Raw genomic sequence first — 18,904 nt, forward strand, 5'->3', positions numbered from 1 at the left:
ATTTGAGGGGTTTATACAAAGGAAAAATACTCATTGCTGTTACAAAGGACGCCAACAACAATATACTACCAGTTGATTATGCAATTGTTGATGAGGAGACTTCACATAGTTGGTGTTGGTTTTTTTATCAGTTTAGAAATTTTGTTGCTCAAGATAGACAATTGTGTCTTATTTCAGATAGACATCAAGAAATAATTCATGCAATGAGAAATATAGAGGAATGCAAAGATACGTTCACATGTGGTAAGTTGCACATGGAAAGATTTCCATGTTCTCATGCTCTTGGAGTTTGCTGCCACAAAGGGAATAACCTTCTTTACATTGTGAATCCTATTTACTATACGGAGACGTATAAAAAAATATCATAATGCTTTTACACCACCTCCTCATGTTGATTATTGGTTGGAGTCAGATTGTGCTATCGAAGCAGATTACTTCAAAATTTCTGGTGGCCGAGGTTGAAGACGTGCAAATCGATTTCGCAATGAGATGGACGTTCGTCATCCTGATGAACCTCGTAGATGTGGTCTATGCCATCAACCTGGTCATAACATAAGAAATTGTTCAAATTCTCAACCAAAATTTAATGCAATGTGAACTATGTAATATTTTATCGATCTTGTAATTTCCAATTTCGATTTTCATGTAATTTCGTGTTTAATTTGTGTTTTACGTTCGTGTTAGTTTGTAACATTATAATCTATTTAATATTTGTATTAACTAAAATGTATTCATGATCCTTTTATATATATATATATATATATATATATATATATATATATATATATATATATATATATATATATATATAATTTGTTAGAGTTAACATATATATTTTTATATTTTCTTATAAATAAGTTTTTAACTAGAATTTAAATAGGGGTAAATATATTGATATATTAAAGGTATAAATAAAAAATAACATATATCTTGAGGGGCTAAAAGTGTAAGTTTAAAATGAAATCTTATAAGATATGTTTGATTTTGGTGCCATACTTTCACCCTAAAAGACAAAATTGCAAAAATGGCCCTTGTGGTTGACAAATTTATGTGTTTTTGGTCCAAAACGAAATGTTAGTGCATTACTGGTCCAAAATTTGATATTGCTATTGTTTTTGGTCCCTATCTACTTAAAAAGACCATTTTGCCCTTATAATTTGTTTTTCCATTTTTTATTATCTATTTTTATTCAAAATAAAAGAAAACCCAACATACTCGTTTTCCCTTCCTGTTCAGACCCCTAGCCCATTCCCGTTCAATCTCTCTTACACATAGACACACACATCTCTCTCTCTCTATCTCTCACTCTCTCTCATTCACTCTTCCCCCCTCCCGGTAACAACCTGAATGCCACCACCATCCGTCTGTAGAGCTCGCCGCTAGATGCCACCTGAAACCTTCGGAAGCCACCGATATATTTGTACATCGGGAAAGGAGTGACAAATTGTGTCAGTAGAGACAGCGGGGGAGTTTAAACCCAAATCTAATCGCCTACCAGACATCAAGGTTTCGGTAGTGGAAGATCGGTTGTAGAATAGGATAACAAATCGGGTCAAGACATAAATTCAAACTCCGGTGAAGACTTTAGATCCAGATGTAGGTTTCCAATGACGTGGGATTTTAAACCTAGATCCCTAGAAATTGAAACCTTCATCGTCTTTTTCCTCGTTTTTCATATGCTAATCAAAACCTGCATCTCCTTCTCAACCCTAATCCTGGTTGAAAGTATTGATGAGTGGTGGTGAACGATTTATGGCTGAGACTAAAAGTACAAGAAGGTGAAGGGAATGTCAGTGATGGGGATAGTGGAGGGCTTACCAGAATAACGACACCCACGAAGGAAAAAGGTTGGCGCCGGTGGTAGTGGTTTCTAAAACTATTAATCACTTTTTGTAGATCGAAACCACTGACTAAGGAAGAAGAATGTCGTCGATGGTGGTTTTTGGAGATGAAGGGTAACACTGATGACGTAAATGTGGGTGGGCAAGTGGTGTCCAAGAAGTGGTGGTGTCCGGCAGGCGGCGACGGTGGTCCTATGATGTTGGTGGTCCGACAAAGATAAATATAGAGAAAGAGAGGCATTGAATAAATATCGGTGGGTAGGTTAGAAGGAGGAGGGTGGGCAGGGTATAATTTGTCTTTTTTGGTTTTTTAATTAAATATATAGAGAATAATTAAAAGGAAATTAAAAAAATAATTAGTGAAGGGCAAATTCATCATTTCAAGTTGGGTATGGACCAAAACCACACAAAAATGCCTACTATAAGGACCAAAAACAATAGAAAGATCTAATTTTGGACCAGTGGTGCACCAATATTTCGTTTTGGACCAAAAACACATAAATTTGCCAACTACAGGGACCATTTTTGCAATTTTGTCTAAAAGGAATAAAAAATGCCCTATTTTTATAAGAGGGAATCGAAAAGGCTTTATTTTTGTTAAAAACTCCATAGATTGCACCGTAGTTGCCACCACAGGTCTTTATTGTCTCGATTCTAAAGAAGAAACCACACATTAAATGTTTTTAAGTAGCATAGCAACCACTTGACTCGATCCTATTGCTTCTTGTCTGAATTTAGCATAAATTTGCTAACCCCTCCTATGAGCAAAGAATATATTCGAGTCTACAACTCAACACTTATGTCGTTGGTTTCCTTCAAACAACTATTTTATATGATTGTACTTAGATGATAGCTCAACCATCTGACGAAAATGTATGTATATGACATATACATGCATCTCAACTTAAATTGTTCATTTATTTGACCGATGTCAAATAAATGAGCAATTTAAATGGACATGTATGCCCATATTATACATAATCATTAGACGTTGATTGTAAGGGAAAGAAACCAAAAACATAAGAGAATCAATATATAGAATTACATTCTTTATCGGTTAGTAGGTGGATAGCAAGGGAGAGAAACAAAAAACATAAGAGAATCAATATTAGAGAATTACATTCTTTTCTTTAAATCAAAATTCGAATATCAAGAGTTGATAACATAATTAAGCTCGGTCTTCTTTATTTTTCAATTTTTTTTCTTAATTAATGACCTACTAACAACATTAATATAATGAACAAAAAGATATACCACATTTACCACTAAGTGTTTCCTAAAAGGAAAAATGTATCCTCTTGTTGACTGAAGTAATTCCATAACAACGATGGATCTACGCCATCAACCCATTGTTGTAAAGAATAATCTCCTTCTACGAAAGGGGATTCTCCAATATAAAGATCAGGGTTCATTGAATCCTCATAAGAATACAAATGAGAATAGCTAAATGATTTTGACGTTGATTCTTCCTGATTCATATTTGTTCGTAAATCCATGTCGAAGTTCTTACAAACCATGTCATGATGGTTCTGGGAGTTTATGTCATTGTCGGGTCTATGTTCATCTATCTTCTTATAACCCACTTGTGTATTTCCATTATTCGATGTGACATCATAGATGGTGTTACATTGCTCATTCTTGGGTTCCATATCTTTTTTTTTCTCTTCATCAATTTGTTTGTGGGTGTTCGGGTCTACTCCAAGAAGCTTTAACTTTTTCTTGATTCGAGTATTCCAGTGATTCTTGATTTCATTATCTGTACGCCCTGGAAAATGCGAGGCAATCTTTGACCACCTAAAATATGGCCATGTATATTCATTAATTGATCGATATTTGATTATAATATGTAAACATGCATGCATATATACACATATACAATGCATTAATACATACATAGGTATACACATAACTTAATTGTATTATAGAAACAAAAATAAAAATGTAAATACCTATTTCCAAGACGAGCATGAAGTTCAATAATCTGATCCTCTTCCGCTTCTGATAGTGTCCCTCTTTTGAGATCAGGCCTTAGATAATTAATCCATCTCAACCTACAACTCTTCCCACATCTTAGCAAACCTTCACGGAAATGGAAAATTCGAAATATTATTTAGAATCCAATTTCCATACAACAAATGGCATCATTCTTGTAAAATACAATGTTTATCCTTCGACTTTTCTACTAAATCAGTGGTCTTTTTGCAACGAAGAACAAAGTATTAATTAACAAGGAAACCGAGAAAAAACCTGCAAGCTTAGGAACCATTCGCCAACATTGGATGCCATTGTTGATGATAAAATTCATAAGTCTTCGATCTTCTTCCATAGTCCATGGACCTCTCTTCAACCCCGCTCGATCACAACAAGGCTGTCTCCCCATATATATGTTCCCGTAAATCAAATACCCAGAAACCTTCTTAGTCTTGTTTCTGTTCTTTCTCCTGTTCTTCCCGAACCCACAAAAACCGAGACCCTCTTAAAAACCAAGCAAAGATTCCTACGACAGATAATTTTCGAATATTAAAAACGTATTTGAAAACAAGTTGACGATGATGAATGTGTGTACGATACCTTAACGAAAACCCTACAAATAAATGGTCACCCACTCTTTACTTGTTTAATCATTGAGACGTGGGTTCCTTGTGTTGACAAATCAAAACACCCATTTTTCATCCAAAATATAAAGCCCCCCTTTAAATAATCTTCATTTTTCGATTGGAAATCATGGAGATTTAATTTAATAAAAAGATTAGGGTTGATGGGGATTCTCTTGGCCCCTTCAAGAGCTGGCCAGTTTTGTCTTCGTAGAGGAACTTTTCATACAGTTAAAGATGCCATTTTGCCACTACTATATTTGTGTTTTAATTAATTATTAGGCTTTTGTGTCGATTATCATGTTGTTTCTTTCTGCTTTCTTGATAGAACTTGCACACGAATGGACTATTTAGACGTTTTTGAGTCAAATGTGTCGTAATTTGGAGCCGAAAAATGGTTTTTAAGTGGTGAAAACCGGTTGATTTTTGGTTTATTGTACGTTTTGACTGATGTGATGTGATGTATGAGTTATTGTATATAAAACTGAAGTAAACAATATTGAACAGGAAGTGGACGGGCATGAAAGCGAACCCTGGATAAATAAGTTCGTGTGTTCTTTAATTGAATAGACAAGTAGTTTCATGGGAAAAATCATAACGAATATGTTGGAAAAAGACTTGTCATAATATATGGGGTTTGACATGTAGTGGGTTTATATAACTCAACGTCTTAATCTTAAGAACTAGGGATAATGACTTGATAGGGTAAGATACTTTTTGAAATGTACATATTTAGTCATTATTCTTTTTTTTTTTGTAAAATAAACCCTTATACTTTATTAATATGTACACATTAGGTCATTTTCACCGGATTCTACAGGTTTTGCTGACGTGGAAGGGTTTATTTTACAAAAAAAAAAAAAAAAATAAGGACTAAATGTGTACATTTCAAGTCATTTTCCCTTTCTTTTATTTTGTTGAAATGAAATACCCAGGTGGCATCCGCATATCCACAACGAGATTTTTCTAACTTTTATTCATCATGAAAAAGAGGGAGAACCCCGATCTCCGGCGACTCCTTTGTGTGTTCCTACACATCACTGGTAGCAAGGAGGAATGATGACAAAAACAACAAAGTCGAAGGGGGAGGCAGGAGGAAGTAGAGACGGTAGTTGGCGGCGAGGAGCTGCTCTGGTAGCCCCCTCGTCGATTATTTCTTCTTTTTCTGGCAACATATCTCAAAGATGGAGGCAAAGAGACAGATCGGAGAAACACAACAGGTAAAGGGTGTTTGGCTGTTGCTGTTCGACCGGAAGGAAGAGAGACGAGAAAGAGAAGGGTCGCCGCCCTTTTCTTGTTGCTGGAGGATCACCCACATCCGGTGACTAAGCTAATTAATTGCTATTTAGTGCCACTTGTGCTTTCACATCAGCAAAACCTGCAGAATCTGGTGAAAATGACATAATGTGTACATATTAATAAAGTATAAGGGTTTATTTTACAAAAAAATAATAATAAGGACTAAATGTGTACAATTCAAAAAATATCTTACCCTATCAAGTCATTTTCCCTAAAAGAAATTTGTATATGACCGGTATACCGGGTATAGCCGGTCACAAGGATTGCATTGTTACAAAAAATAAAGTATAAGGGTTTATTTTACAAAAAAAAAAAAATAAGGACTAAATGTATACATTTCAAAAAATATATTACCCTGTCAAGTCATTTTCCCTAAAAAAAAAAACTATATGGTCGGAATTATTGGATAAAGGTTAAAACGGGCTTGGGTTTAGCTGAATTTACTAGGACGGGTTGAAATTGGTCGGTTGACATTTTTATCCATGTTATAATTTCTTGAATAAATAGAATGCAGAGGCTATTATCAAAATAATAATCCTATAAAACTAAATTATTACAAAAATAAACCTAGTTATAGCCTTTGGTTGTGTTCAATATGATTAAAAAATTATACGTTCAAATAATATATTGAAAAAGGTTGTAAGCATTAAATATGAATTGTCATAGCCATGAAATATAATTCTTCTAAATGTAATGTAAACACAAACATCATGGATCAATACCAAAATTATAGTATCATATAACTGAAAATGATATTATGTCGGCAACCATGATATTGATAGGCATGAAAATCACATAAGTAATAGAAATAGAAAAATGAAGTTTAAAAAGTGTTTTTTTATTTTGCAATGCTTGATATATATATATATATATATATATATATATATATATATATATATATATATATATATATATATATATATATATATATATATATATATATATATGAGAGCGTTCAATCGAAAACATTTCTTATTGCGAGAATATTTGAGAACAATTTTTTTTTTTTTTAATTTGCAAGGTAACACTTTTGTAATTAAATAAAAAACTAGACATGAAAAAATATATTTTTATAAATAAAAAATAATTAAAAACAATTTAAAAACTCACTAACCAACATAACTCACCATCCAACTAACACCACCCACCAACGCCTCCTACCATCCACCACCACCAACCACCCATCACCACCACCTACGACACACCACCCACCACCCTCAACCAACCACCCATCACCACCAACCACTAAACACCACCACCCACCACTCACCACCATCCACCCACCACCACTTACAACCATATACCCACCACCACCACCTATCACTCACCACCACCCACCACTAGCCACCAATAACCCATCACCACCAACCACTAAACACTACCATCGCCACTCACCATCACCCACCATCCACCACCACCCACCACTCACCACTACCCACCACCATATATACATCACCACCCACCACCTATCAGCCAACACCACCCGCCCACCCACCATTACTACCAACCACCCATCATTACAACCTACAACCCAATACCACCACCCATCTCTACCGCCAACCATCACCCACCACCACAGACGTCCATCGCCCCACCCATCACCCAACAAAACCACCACCCCATCACCCACAAAAACCACCACCCACCACCACCACCACCATCATGCACAACTACTCACCACCACCACCCATCACCACCACCACTCGCCTCCACCACCCCACCCCACCCCACCCACCACCAACCACCTCCCATCATTGCCACCTACCTCCATCACCAATTACTACCACCCCACCAACATCCACCACCATTACCACCACCCGCCACCATAACCAACCACCACCCACCACTATAACCAATCATTACCAACCACCACCGCAGCCACTATCTCCACCACCCACCATCATCACTCACCATCATCACCCCTACAATCATCCACCGCCACAACCAACCACAACCCGCAACCACCTGTAACCACCACCCACCACTACCACCAATTACCACCAACCATCACTCGTCTCCTCCACCCATCACCACCACCACCACCACCCCACGCATCACCCATAAAAACCACCCATCACCACCAACCACCACCACCCATCACCTCCACCCGCCTCCACCACCCCACCTACCACCACCATCCCCACCATTATCTATCAACATCATCACAACCTACTACCATCACTAGCCATCAACTACCACTACCACCACTCACCACCACCATCCATTACCACACGTCACCACCACCAAACATCACCACACATCACCACCACCAATCACCACCACCCGTCATTACCCACCTATAACAACGTAAATTTTCAAAACAATTTTTCATTTTTAAATCATCAAAAACAATATCAACAAACTGTATCCAATGTCATCATAACAATCGTGTCCCAGAATCTCAAAACATAATCTCTATGAGTGTGTACGGATCATGTCGGCGCCTTCCCACGATCCTCGCTAGTACCTGAAACACATAACACAACAATTGTAAGCATAAATGCTTAGTGAGTTCCCCAAAATACCACATACAACACATACGCCTTTCTAGGCCATAACTCTGTAGGATCCTCCGATCCATGTGTCTCAGGGGACTTCCGTCCCGAATCCCGGTAGACCTTCCGGTCCGTAACCTCTTGACCTTCCGGTCCGTAACCTCTTGACCTTCCGGTCCATATCATCTTGACCTTCCGGTCCATATCATCTTGACCTTCCGGTCCAGCTCATGACATACATAACACATACATATCACATAACAACATACAACTCATACATCTCATAGCATATAAGACCTTTTGGTCACACATAGGTACCCGTCCAGGTACAGTATAGTGAGAAAACTCACCTCAATGAAGTCGGATAAACTCTCGTGCTCAACGTCCCGACCTAGCCTCCTCCTATTATTCAAATAACATCCCCGATCAATATTCTCTCAAAGTCTCATCCCTAAAGATCGGGTAGAAGGCCATTCTACCCTTCCCTGAACTCTCTTGAATCAGTCTTGACCAGAACCCTAAGGTCAACGAAAGTCAACGGTCAAACTTTGACCCGACTCGTCGAGTGCACATGGGCGACTCGGCGAGTCCATGCGGGTCCTCTGAATCCTTCTAGCCTTCCTTGGCTCGTCGAGTCATCCCTCCACTCGACGGGTTACACCTGTCACGAATCGCGGGGCAACCCCGACTCGACTCGTCGAGTCCCATTATGGACTCGGCGAGTTGTATCCATGGCAACACTGAAATGACCTTCTGAGGTCAGATCTACTTCTCTAACCTATAGATCTGGCCTTCCCAACCACTATAATCATGTAAAGGTCCGACCTTTACACTCATGCAATGTCCATAAAGCTTCTTTGGGTGAAATAACCTCTAGAATGGCAACCTAGGGTCATATCTATAATGGAATAGCAAAAAGCAAGGTAGATAGGACTCTCTGGACCTCTTAAGGTCCAGATCTAAGAAGAACTCCACCTTGGGACCTCACATACTTCGAATCCAAGCCAAAGAAGGCATAAGAAAACCCTAGATTCAAGTAGATTACCAAATACACGAGATTGAGCACATATTAGTACCTCTAGCAGCCTCTTCTGATCAAATGGGTGATAGATCTGAGCTCCTCAATCTTCCTTGTTTGTCCTCCTTCCTTCTTTCTTGCAAAATTACACTTAGAATGATGAATTAGCCCTCCTCTTGCACTACAAGCTTTCTCTCTGCTCTCTAGGGTTTCTCAGGGGTGCATTGGCCGCAAATGGAGGCCATAAAGGCCTTTAAATAGGGCACAGGCCCGGGGATTTAGGGTTTCACTTAACAGCGCGGACTCGCCGAGTCCACTCATCGACTCGTCGAGTCCGGTCATTAATCCAGACAAGAACTCGCGGTCCTACTCGGCGAGTCTGAACGTCTACTCGCCGAGTTCCTCCCTAAAACTCAAGATAAATACTTAAAATAAGATACCTGGGAATCCGGATGTTACAATTCTCCCCCACTAGAATCAGACTTCGCCCTCGAAGTCTTGCTCCGCAAACAACTCTGGATGCTGCTCCCGCATCTCCAACTCCGGCTCCCAGGTCAGCTCGGACCCTCTCCGATGTTGCCACTGGACCTGCACCACGGGCACCTCCTTGTTCCTCAGAACCTTGATCTTCCGATCCATAATCGCCACCGGCCTCTCAACATAATTCAGGCTTGCATCCACCTGAATATCTCCCAATGGCACCACCGCCGACTCGTCGGCTATACACTTCCTTAACTGAGACACGTGGAAGGTATCATGAATCTGGCTCAACTCCGCAGGTAGCTCCAACCGATATGCTACCCTGCCCACCCTCGCGGTCACCCTGAACGGACCGATGTATCGGGGCCCCAGCTTGCCCTTCTTCCTGAATTGGATCACTCCTTTCCAAGGAAACACTTTCAGGAGTACGAAGTCTCCCACCTGGAAGTCAAGCTCGGATCGTCGCCTATCCGCATAACTCTTCTGACGACTCTGAGCCGTCAATAACCTCTGTCTAACCTGCTGTATCTGCTCGGTCGTCTGAAGCACTATCTCAGTGCTGCCCATCACGCGCTGCTCTACCTCTCCCCAGCAAATAAGAGTTCGACACCTCCTCCCATATAACAACTCGAAGGGAGGCATACCAATACTCGAATGGTGGCTGTTGTTGTAGGAAAACTCAGCCAACGGCAAGTACGTGTCCCAACTTCCTCCGAAGTCCAACACACATGCTCGAAGCATGTCCTCGAGTGTCTGAATCGTCCGCTCACTCTTCCCGTCCGTCTGTGGGTGGTAGGCGGTACTGAAATGCAACCTCGTACCCAACTCCTCATGGAACTTCTTCCAGAACCTGGAAGTGAATCGCACATCTCGATCTGATACAATCGAGATCGGTACCTCATGACGCGATACCACCTCTCTCACATACAACTCGACCAGCCTCTCAGCGGAATTGCTCTCACTGATAGCAAGGAAGTGAGCGCTCTTAGTCAGCCGGTCGACTATCACCCAAATTGCATCGACGCCCCTCTCGGTCCTCGGCAATTTGGTGATAAAATCCATAGAAATCTGTTCCCACTTCCACTAGGGAACCTCAAGTGGATGCAACTTGCCATGCGGACGCTGGTGCTCGGCCTTAACCCTGCGACAGGTCAAGCACCTCTCGACAAACCACGCGACATCCCTCTTCATACAGGGCCACCGATACTCCCTTTTCAGGTCCAAATACATCTTAGTGGTCCCGGGATGGATCGAGAACCTCGATCTGTGCGCCTCCTTCATCGGAATGGTACGTGCCCCGCCTGCATACGGCACCCAAATCCGACCCTGAAAGGTCATAAGCCCTTGACTATCGGTAACAAACTCAGGTACCTGCCCAATCACCCGCTCTCTCTTGCGGTTCTCCGGTCTCACGGCCTCTGCCTGGGCCTCCCGAATGGTGTCCATCACCGGAGTCATCACTGTCAATCGCATACAAGTGTCTCGAATCGGGGCACTCTCCGCCCTACGACTCAGTGCATCAGCTACAACATTAGCTTTGCCCGGGTGGTACAGGATCTCACAATCGTAATCCTTTACCACATCCAACTATCTCCTCTGGCGCATATTCAGGTTGGGCTGATCCATCAGATACTTCAAACTCTTGTGGTCCGTGTATATGGTACACCGAACCCCATACAGATAATGGCGCCAGATCTTGAGGGCGAACACCACTGCCCCCAACTCCATATCGTGGGTGGGATACCTCGTCTCATGAGGCTTCAGCTGCCTCGATGCATACGCTATCTCATGCCCCCTCTGCATAAGCACCGCACCCAACCCCGATATCGATGCGTCACAATACACCACAAACTCCTCCATCCCTTCTGGGAGGGATAACACTGGGGCTTCGCATAATCTCTGGCGAAGTGTCTCAAACGAGGTCTGCTGCTCCGGACCCCACGAAAAAGTAACGCCCTTCCGGGTCAACCTGGTGAGAGGCACGACGATCTTGGAGAAATCCTTGATAAATCTCCGATAGTAGCCGGCCAACCCCAGAAAACTCCTGATCTCGGTGGGAGATCTCGGCACCTCCCAACTCATCACTGCCTCAATCTTGGCCGGATCGACCAATATCCCCTTCTGATTGACGAGATGCCCCAAGAACTGGACCTCTCGCAACCAGAAATCACACTTGGAGAATTTGGCATACAACCTCTCCGATCTCAAAACTCCGAGGATCTCCCTCAAATGCTCCTCATGCTGCTCTCTGGATCTCGAATACACCAATATGTCATCGATGAACACGATCACCGATCGATCCAACATCGGCCTACACACCCTGTTCATGAGATCCATGAATGCTGCCGGTGCGTTGGTGAGCCCGAAAGGCATCACCACGAACTCGTAATGCCCATAACGAGTCCTGAACGCCGTCTTTTGGATATCCTCATCACGCACTCTCATCTGATGATATCCAGACCTCAGATCAATCTTGGAGCACCAAGACGCTCCCTGTAACTGATCGAACAGATCATCAATCCTCGGCAGTGGGTAACGGTTCTTGACCGTTAACTTGTTCAACTCCTGGTAATCAATGCACATCCGGTGTGAACCATCCTTTTTCTTGACAAAAAGGATCGGTGCTCCCCACGGTGAGCTACTCGGCCGAATAAACCCCTTCCCCAGCAGCTCCTGCAGCTGTGAGGATAGCTCCTGCATCTCTGGTGGCGCAAGGCGATAGGGCGCCTTGGCGATAGGCGCTGCCCCCGGAACCAAATCGATACGGAACTCTACCAGCCTCTCGGGAGGCACACCCGGCAACTCCTCGGGGAAAACATCCGGGAACTCGCGCACTATTGGAACATCACCAATCGAACTTGGCCTCCCAGCGGCCACTCGTGTGTCCATCACATAGGCTACAAACCCGCTGCAGCCCTACTATAAACTCTGTCTTGCTCTGGCAGCCGGACAAAACGCTGACCCACATCGGGTACCCTCGTCGTACACCGTACGTACTCCCCCACTAGGGTCTCGTATCGTCACCAACTGTCGCTCGCAGTCTATAACAGCCCCAAATCGGGTCAACCAATCCATGCCCACTATGACACACACGTCCCCCATCGCTATCGGGACCAGATCTATCGGGAACTCAACACCGAAGATCTCGAGTACACATCCTCGAATCACATCCGTAGCATACACCACTCACTCGTCAGCTATGGAAACTCGTAAAGGTCGACTCAACGCCTCTCGCCGAATACTGATGTGCCGACTAAACGCTATCGACACAAATGATCGACTCGCACCCGAGTCAAATAACACTAAGGCAGGTACATAATTTACAAGAAAAGTACCTACGCATATCATAACATAAGCACAATGTCTCAACTCATCATAAATTATAAAGAATACATACCAGCCACAACATCGGGCGCTGCGCAGACCTCCTCCGCTGTCAACTGGAAGGCTCTCCCTCGAGCCTTCGGTGACTCGGCCTTCGCTGGCCGAACCTCGGTAGCCCTGGCAGCAGGTGCAGTTCCCTGTGTTGATCCCTGATGTAACTGCGGGCACTCGGCCTTCCGATGGCCAGTCTGGTTGCAGTGAAAGCAAACCATAAATCCCTTGGGGCAATCCTTGGCGATATGCCCCTCCTTGCCACATTTGTAGCAAGCATCCGATCGACAGACCCCATCATGTCCCTTTCCGCACTTCCCACAAGTGTGGCCCTTCTGGCCTCCAGATCTCGTATCAGCGGACTTTGCCCGCTTGGCTGCCGGCTGAGACTGTGCCGGCCGCCGATCCATCCTCTGAGACTCTGCCTCCTCCCTGGCCTGAGTCTCCAACTCAATCTCCCTCTTCCGGGCATTTGCCTGGAGCTCAGCAAATGTCCGGTAAGTCGAGTTCGACACGAACTCCCGAATATCCCTCCTCAAAACGCCCAAATACCGGCTCATGCATGCCTGCTCGGTAGACACCTGCTCAGGGCAGAACATCGCCCTCTCATGGAACTTCCTGGTAACCACAGTAACAGAATCAGTACCCTGCTTGAGGGTCAAGAACTCCTGAACCAACCGTTCCCTCTCCACCGGGGGAACATACTCGTCTCTGAACATAGCGGTGAACCTCTCCCAGGTCACCTCTGAAATCTCCGCAAGAGTGAAGCTCGCCGTCACGAACTTCCACCAATCCTTCGCCCCCAAGCGAAGCTGGTTCAGCGCGAACCGTACTCTCAGATGCTCCGGACATGAACACGTATAGAAGCATCCCTCAATATCAGAAATCCACCTCAGCGCAGCGATCGGATCCTGCGTCCCGTCAAACTCTGTTGGCTTCGTATTGCTGAACTCTCGAAGCAACAACGAGTCACCTCCCTGAGGTCTGGCAGCAGCCACAGCTGCAGTAGCTGCAGCAGCCACAACCTCAGTCACCGCTGCGTACCGCTCATCAAAAGTCTCAATCAATGTGGTCTTGATAGACCCAAACATCTCCGGAATCTCGGCTCGAATCGCCGCTGCCACCTCATCGTGGATCATCTGACGAAGCTCCTCGTCACTCACGCCGCTCGTCTCAGGTCTGTGGCGTGTCCCAACCATGATGTCTCTGAAATACAACATAATAATATCAGAGACTCGCTCGAGCATACTCGCACTCGATAACTCAACCCCACTTGTTCCCTAGTACCCTAAGGATTCTTACTTGGACTGTGCACTGATCCGGTGTCTTCAGTAGTACGGGCCCTATACTACCGTCCACACCGCATCAATGTTCACCCCAAGTCCTCCTCCTAGGATCCCAGATCACAAGTACTCTATATCTCACTGGCATAGGCTACCCTTCGGTAGGCCTCTCATCAGCTCCTCACTGCTACCTACTCGCTCTCAAGCATCACATAGCAGCAAAATCCTTCCTAGGCTAAGGCATCACAAAATCAGGCCATTCTAGTCCTAATATGAATACCTAGCCAACTCTAGCATGCATATCATATCATAACATATCTCATAACACATAATGTAAGGGTATTTTGGGAAATCACCGTTCAGGCGCTGGCTGATCGTACACACTGCTTCCTTCTGCCTTTCTCAAAATCTTTTACTCTCTTAAAAAAATTGTTTATTTTATGAAAAACTTTCTCAAATCCTCAGCTTGAGTTCAGATTCATCCGAAGATGCACCCGAATCCCTCAAACCAAGGCTCTGATACCAACTTGTAACAACGTAAATTTTCAAAACAATTTTTCATTTTTAAATCATCAAAAACAATATCAACAAACTGTATCCAGTGTCATCATAACAATCATGTCCTAGAATCTCAAAACATAATCTCTATGAGTGTGTACAGATCATGTCGGCGCCTTCCCGCGATCCTCGCTAGTACCTGAAACACATAAAACAACAACTGTAAGCATAAATGCTTAGTGAGTTCCCCAAAATACCACATACAACACATACGCCTTTCCAGGCCATAACTCTGTAGGATCCTCCGATCCATGTGTCTCAGGGGACTTCCGTCCCGAATCCCGATAGACCTTCCGGTCCTACCCGTATCGACCTTTCGGTCTGTAACCTCTTGACCTTCCGGTCCATATCATCTTGACCTTCCGGTCCATATCATATTGACCTTCCGGTCCACCTCATGACATACATAACACATACATATCACATAACAACATACAACTCATACATCTCATAGCATATAAGACCTTCCGGTCACACATAGGTACCCTTCCAAGTACAGTATAGTGAGAAGACTCACCTCAATGAAGTTGGATAAACTCTCGTGCTCAACATCCCGACCTAGCCTCCTCCTATTATTCAAATAACATCCCCGGTCAATATTCTCTCAAAGTCTCATCCCTAAAGATCGGGTAGAAGGTCATTCTACCCTTCCCTAAACTCTCTTGAATCAGTCTTGACCAGAACCCTAAGGTCAACGAAAGTCAACGGTCAAACGTTGACCCGACTCGTCGAGTGCACATGGGCGACTCGGCGAGTCCATGCGGGTCCTCTGAATCCTTCTAGCCTCCCTTGGCTCGTCGAGTCATCCCTCCACTCAACGGGTTACACCTATCATGAATCGCGGGGCAACCCCGACTCGACTCGTCGAGTCCCATTATGGACTCGGCGAGTTGCATCCATGACAACACTGAAATGACCTTCTGAGGTCAGATCTACTTCTCTAACCTATAGATCTGGCCTTCCCAACCACTATAATCACGTAAAGGTCCGACCTTTACACTCATGCAATGTCCATAAAGCTTCTTTGGGTGAAATAACCTCTAGAATGGCAATCTAGGGTCATATCTCTAATGGAATAGCAAAAAGCAAGGTAGATAGGACTCTCTGGACCTCTTAAGGTCCAGATCTAAGAAGAACTCCACCTTGGGACCTCACATACTTCGAATCCAAGCCAAAGAAGGAATAAGAAAACCCTAGATTCAAGTAGATTACCAAATACACAAGATTGAGCACAGATTAGTACCTCTAGCAGCCTCTTCTGATCAAATGGGTGATAGATCTGAGCTCCTCAATCTTCCTTGTTTGTCCTCCTTCCTTTTTTCTTGCAAAATTACACTTATAATGATGAATTAGCCCTCCTCTTGCACTACAAGCTTTCTCTCTGCTCTCTAGGGTTTCTCAGGGGTGCATTGGCCGCAAATGGAGGCCATAAAGGCCTTTAAATAGGGCACATGCCCGGGGATTTAGGGTTTCACTTAACAGCGCGGACTCGCCGAGTCCACTCATCGACTCATCGAGTCCGGTCATTAATCCAGACAAGAACTCGCGGTCCTACTCGGCGAGTCTGAACGTCTTCTCGCCGAGTCCCTCCCTAAAACTCAAGATAAATACTTAAAATAAGATACTTGGGAATCCAGATGTTACACCACCCATCAACACCACAACCACCGACCGACCCACCATAATCCCCACCACCAACATCACCATACACCACCCCAATGGTTGTTCTCGTGTATATAATCACATGTGGTTATATGTATTTAATCACATATGATTTTATTAGGAAAAACAAATCTTGTCTATATAAATCACATGTGATTATATGTATCTGATATGATTTATATAGACAAGATTTGTTTTTCCTAATAAAATCATATGTGATTAAATACATATAATCACATGTGATTAAATATATTTAATCACATAATCAAAAAACAATTATTGAATCGAGAACGCGAAAATGAATATTGTCCACATAAAAGTCATATGAGATTGGATACATATAATCACATGTGACTATATGAATCTAATCACATGTGATTATTTTTCACATCACCCTCCACTACCACATGTGATTATATATTAATCTAATCACATGTGATTTATATGTGATTAGATACATATAATCACATGTAATTATATATGAATCTAATCGCATGTGATTATATATGAAGCGAACCACTTTCCACTACCACCAACCACCACCCACCAACCATCACCACCACCCACCACCACTACCCGTCACCACCACACATCATCACTACCCGCCTCCACCACCCATCACCCATCCACCCACCACCACCACCCATCACCACTACCCACATCCACCACCAATCACCACCTCCCATGAAACATCCCAAAAATATGGCCCAAAAATTTCGTTTTTCAATCATTAATAAAAGCATAAACCATCCAAGATCATAATTAAAATCGTGAGTCATGTATCATAACGTGTCATAAAAACTGTTCCATATAAAAATCTCATAACAAAATATCAGAGTAAAACTCCCAGGCAGAAGACTGTGGTGTGTGCCATGCGATCATCCCGAGCCCTTCCCTTCGCTAGTGGAAGTACCTGAAACCAAAATTGAATACTGTAAGCACGAAGCTTAGTGAGCTCCCCCAAACTACCACATACCATACCCATATAATAAGCAACTAGGAGATATGGGCCCCGCCCACACTCATGGAGATACAGGGCCCACCCACACTCTGCTAACTAGGAGATACGGGCCCCGCCCACACTCTGCTATCTTTGAGATACGGGCCCCGCCCACACTCTGCTACTCGAGGTACGGGCCCCGCCCATACTCGTCTACTATGAGTTACGGGCCCCACCCACACTCAGCTACTATGAGGTACGGGCCCCGCCCACGCTCGGCTACGACGCTAACATACAAGTATCACATAGAAACAAGTATACTAAATCTATCATTCAATCCTGAAACATATTGCAACCAAACTACTAGGAGATACGGGCCCCGCCCACACTCAACTAACTAAGAGATACGGGCCCCGCCCACACTCAACTAATAATAAACTTAGGCTGCGGGCCGACCTTGGTGCCTTAGACCCGTTCCTACTGAAGGGACACTCACCTAGTGTGTCTGGCTGCTGAAACCCTAAGTGACAATTACCTGGCTGCTGCTCCGGCGACTCTCCGGCTATAATTCCCCCAATGACACATAGTCAGAAACTGATAACTACACTCAGGGTGAAATGACCATCTCACCCTTGGTCAACAATAATATTCTGGTCAAAGTCAACATTCCAGTTGACCTGACTCGCCGAGTTGGCCCGCCAACTTGCCGAGTCCCTATTCTTTCACCTACCCCCAACCCGACTCTACTCGTCGAGTTTAGCAAGAACTCGACGAGTTCTCCTTCAATCGTAACATCGGGACAATCTTCATCTGACTCGCCGAGTTCCCCCTGAACTCGTCGAGTTTAGCTTCATCATATGAACGTGTCTAGTCTGTGACTTGCCGAGTTATATGAACAACTCGTCGAGTTCATCTTCATAAGCTGGGAGATGGCCCTGGACTCGCCGAGTACGTTCTTGCACTCTCCGAGTCCCATGGTTTCCAGATCCATGGCTATGTCCATTTCGTTGAGTCCCTTCCCTGGACTCATCTAAATCCTTTCTAAACTCAACTGGGTTTCTCCTGAATCATAACAGATTTGGGAATCAATCCACGACTCGCCGAGTCCCAAGAACGACTCGTCGAGTCCATGCATGCCCAAGTCTATAACTCGACTTATGATGTGCAAAAACTCATCCAGAAGGTAGATCTAGGCTCCTAAGATCGGGATGACACGTAAAGTCATGAACTTTATGTTCATGCATAGGACTTTTATGCTCAAAGGACCAAAAATGGGGGTTTATTTCATACTTAGGGCTCTCATGGCCATAAAGATGGCACCTTTATGCCATGAGCACCCTCCAAGGTTCCAGATCTGAG

General features: G+C 43.6%; 1 protein-coding gene across 2 annotated transcripts; it reads right to left on the bottom strand.

Annotated features, from left to right (window-relative positions):
- Positions 1-2,867: 2,867 nt before the first annotated feature.
- Positions 2,868-4,509, bottom strand: LOC145109546 (myb-related protein 315-like). Of its 2 annotated transcripts, XM_079046729.1 has the most exons (4): positions 4,413-4,509; positions 4,089-4,338; positions 3,791-3,920; positions 2,868-3,635 (listed from the first exon to the last, which is right to left on the bottom strand). In XM_079046729.1, exons 2-4 carry the CDS (start codon positions 4,219-4,221, stop codon positions 3,107-3,109), a joined length of 792 nt encoding a protein of 263 aa, XP_078902855.1. In that variant the 5' UTR covers positions 4,222-4,338; positions 4,413-4,509; the 3' UTR covers positions 2,868-3,106. The 2 variants fall into 2 exon arrangements, with proteins under 2 accessions (XP_078902855.1, XP_078902856.1); XM_079046730.1 differs by lacking the exon at positions 4,413-4,509 and having other exon boundaries at positions 4,089-4,380.
- Positions 4,510-18,904: the final 14,395 nt, after the last annotated feature.

The sequence above is a fragment of the Lactuca virosa genome, chromosome 4 (genome assembly GCF_052849685.1).
Source record: "Lactuca virosa cultivar CGN04683 chromosome 4, Lactuca_virosa_CGN04683_v6, whole genome shotgun sequence".
Taxonomy (NCBI): Eukaryota; Viridiplantae; Streptophyta; class Magnoliopsida; order Asterales; family Asteraceae; genus Lactuca; species Lactuca virosa.

What these genes read in the sequence shown, in the direction of transcription:
- LOC145109546 (XM_079046729.1), bottom strand. Translation starts at nt 4,221, where the DNA reads ATGGGGAGACAGCCTTGTTGTGATCGAGCGGGGTTGAAGAGAGGTCCA. An exon ending in AATGGTTCCTAAGCTTGCAG is followed by an intron (nt 3,921 to 4,088) that starts GTTTTTTCTCGG and finishes ATTTCCGTGAAG; the next exon opens with GTTTGCTAAGATGTGGGAAG. An exon ending in CATGCTCGTCTTGGAAATAG is followed by an intron (nt 3,636 to 3,790) that starts GTATTTACATTT and finishes GCCATATTTTAG; the next exon opens with GTGGTCAAAGATTGCCTCGC.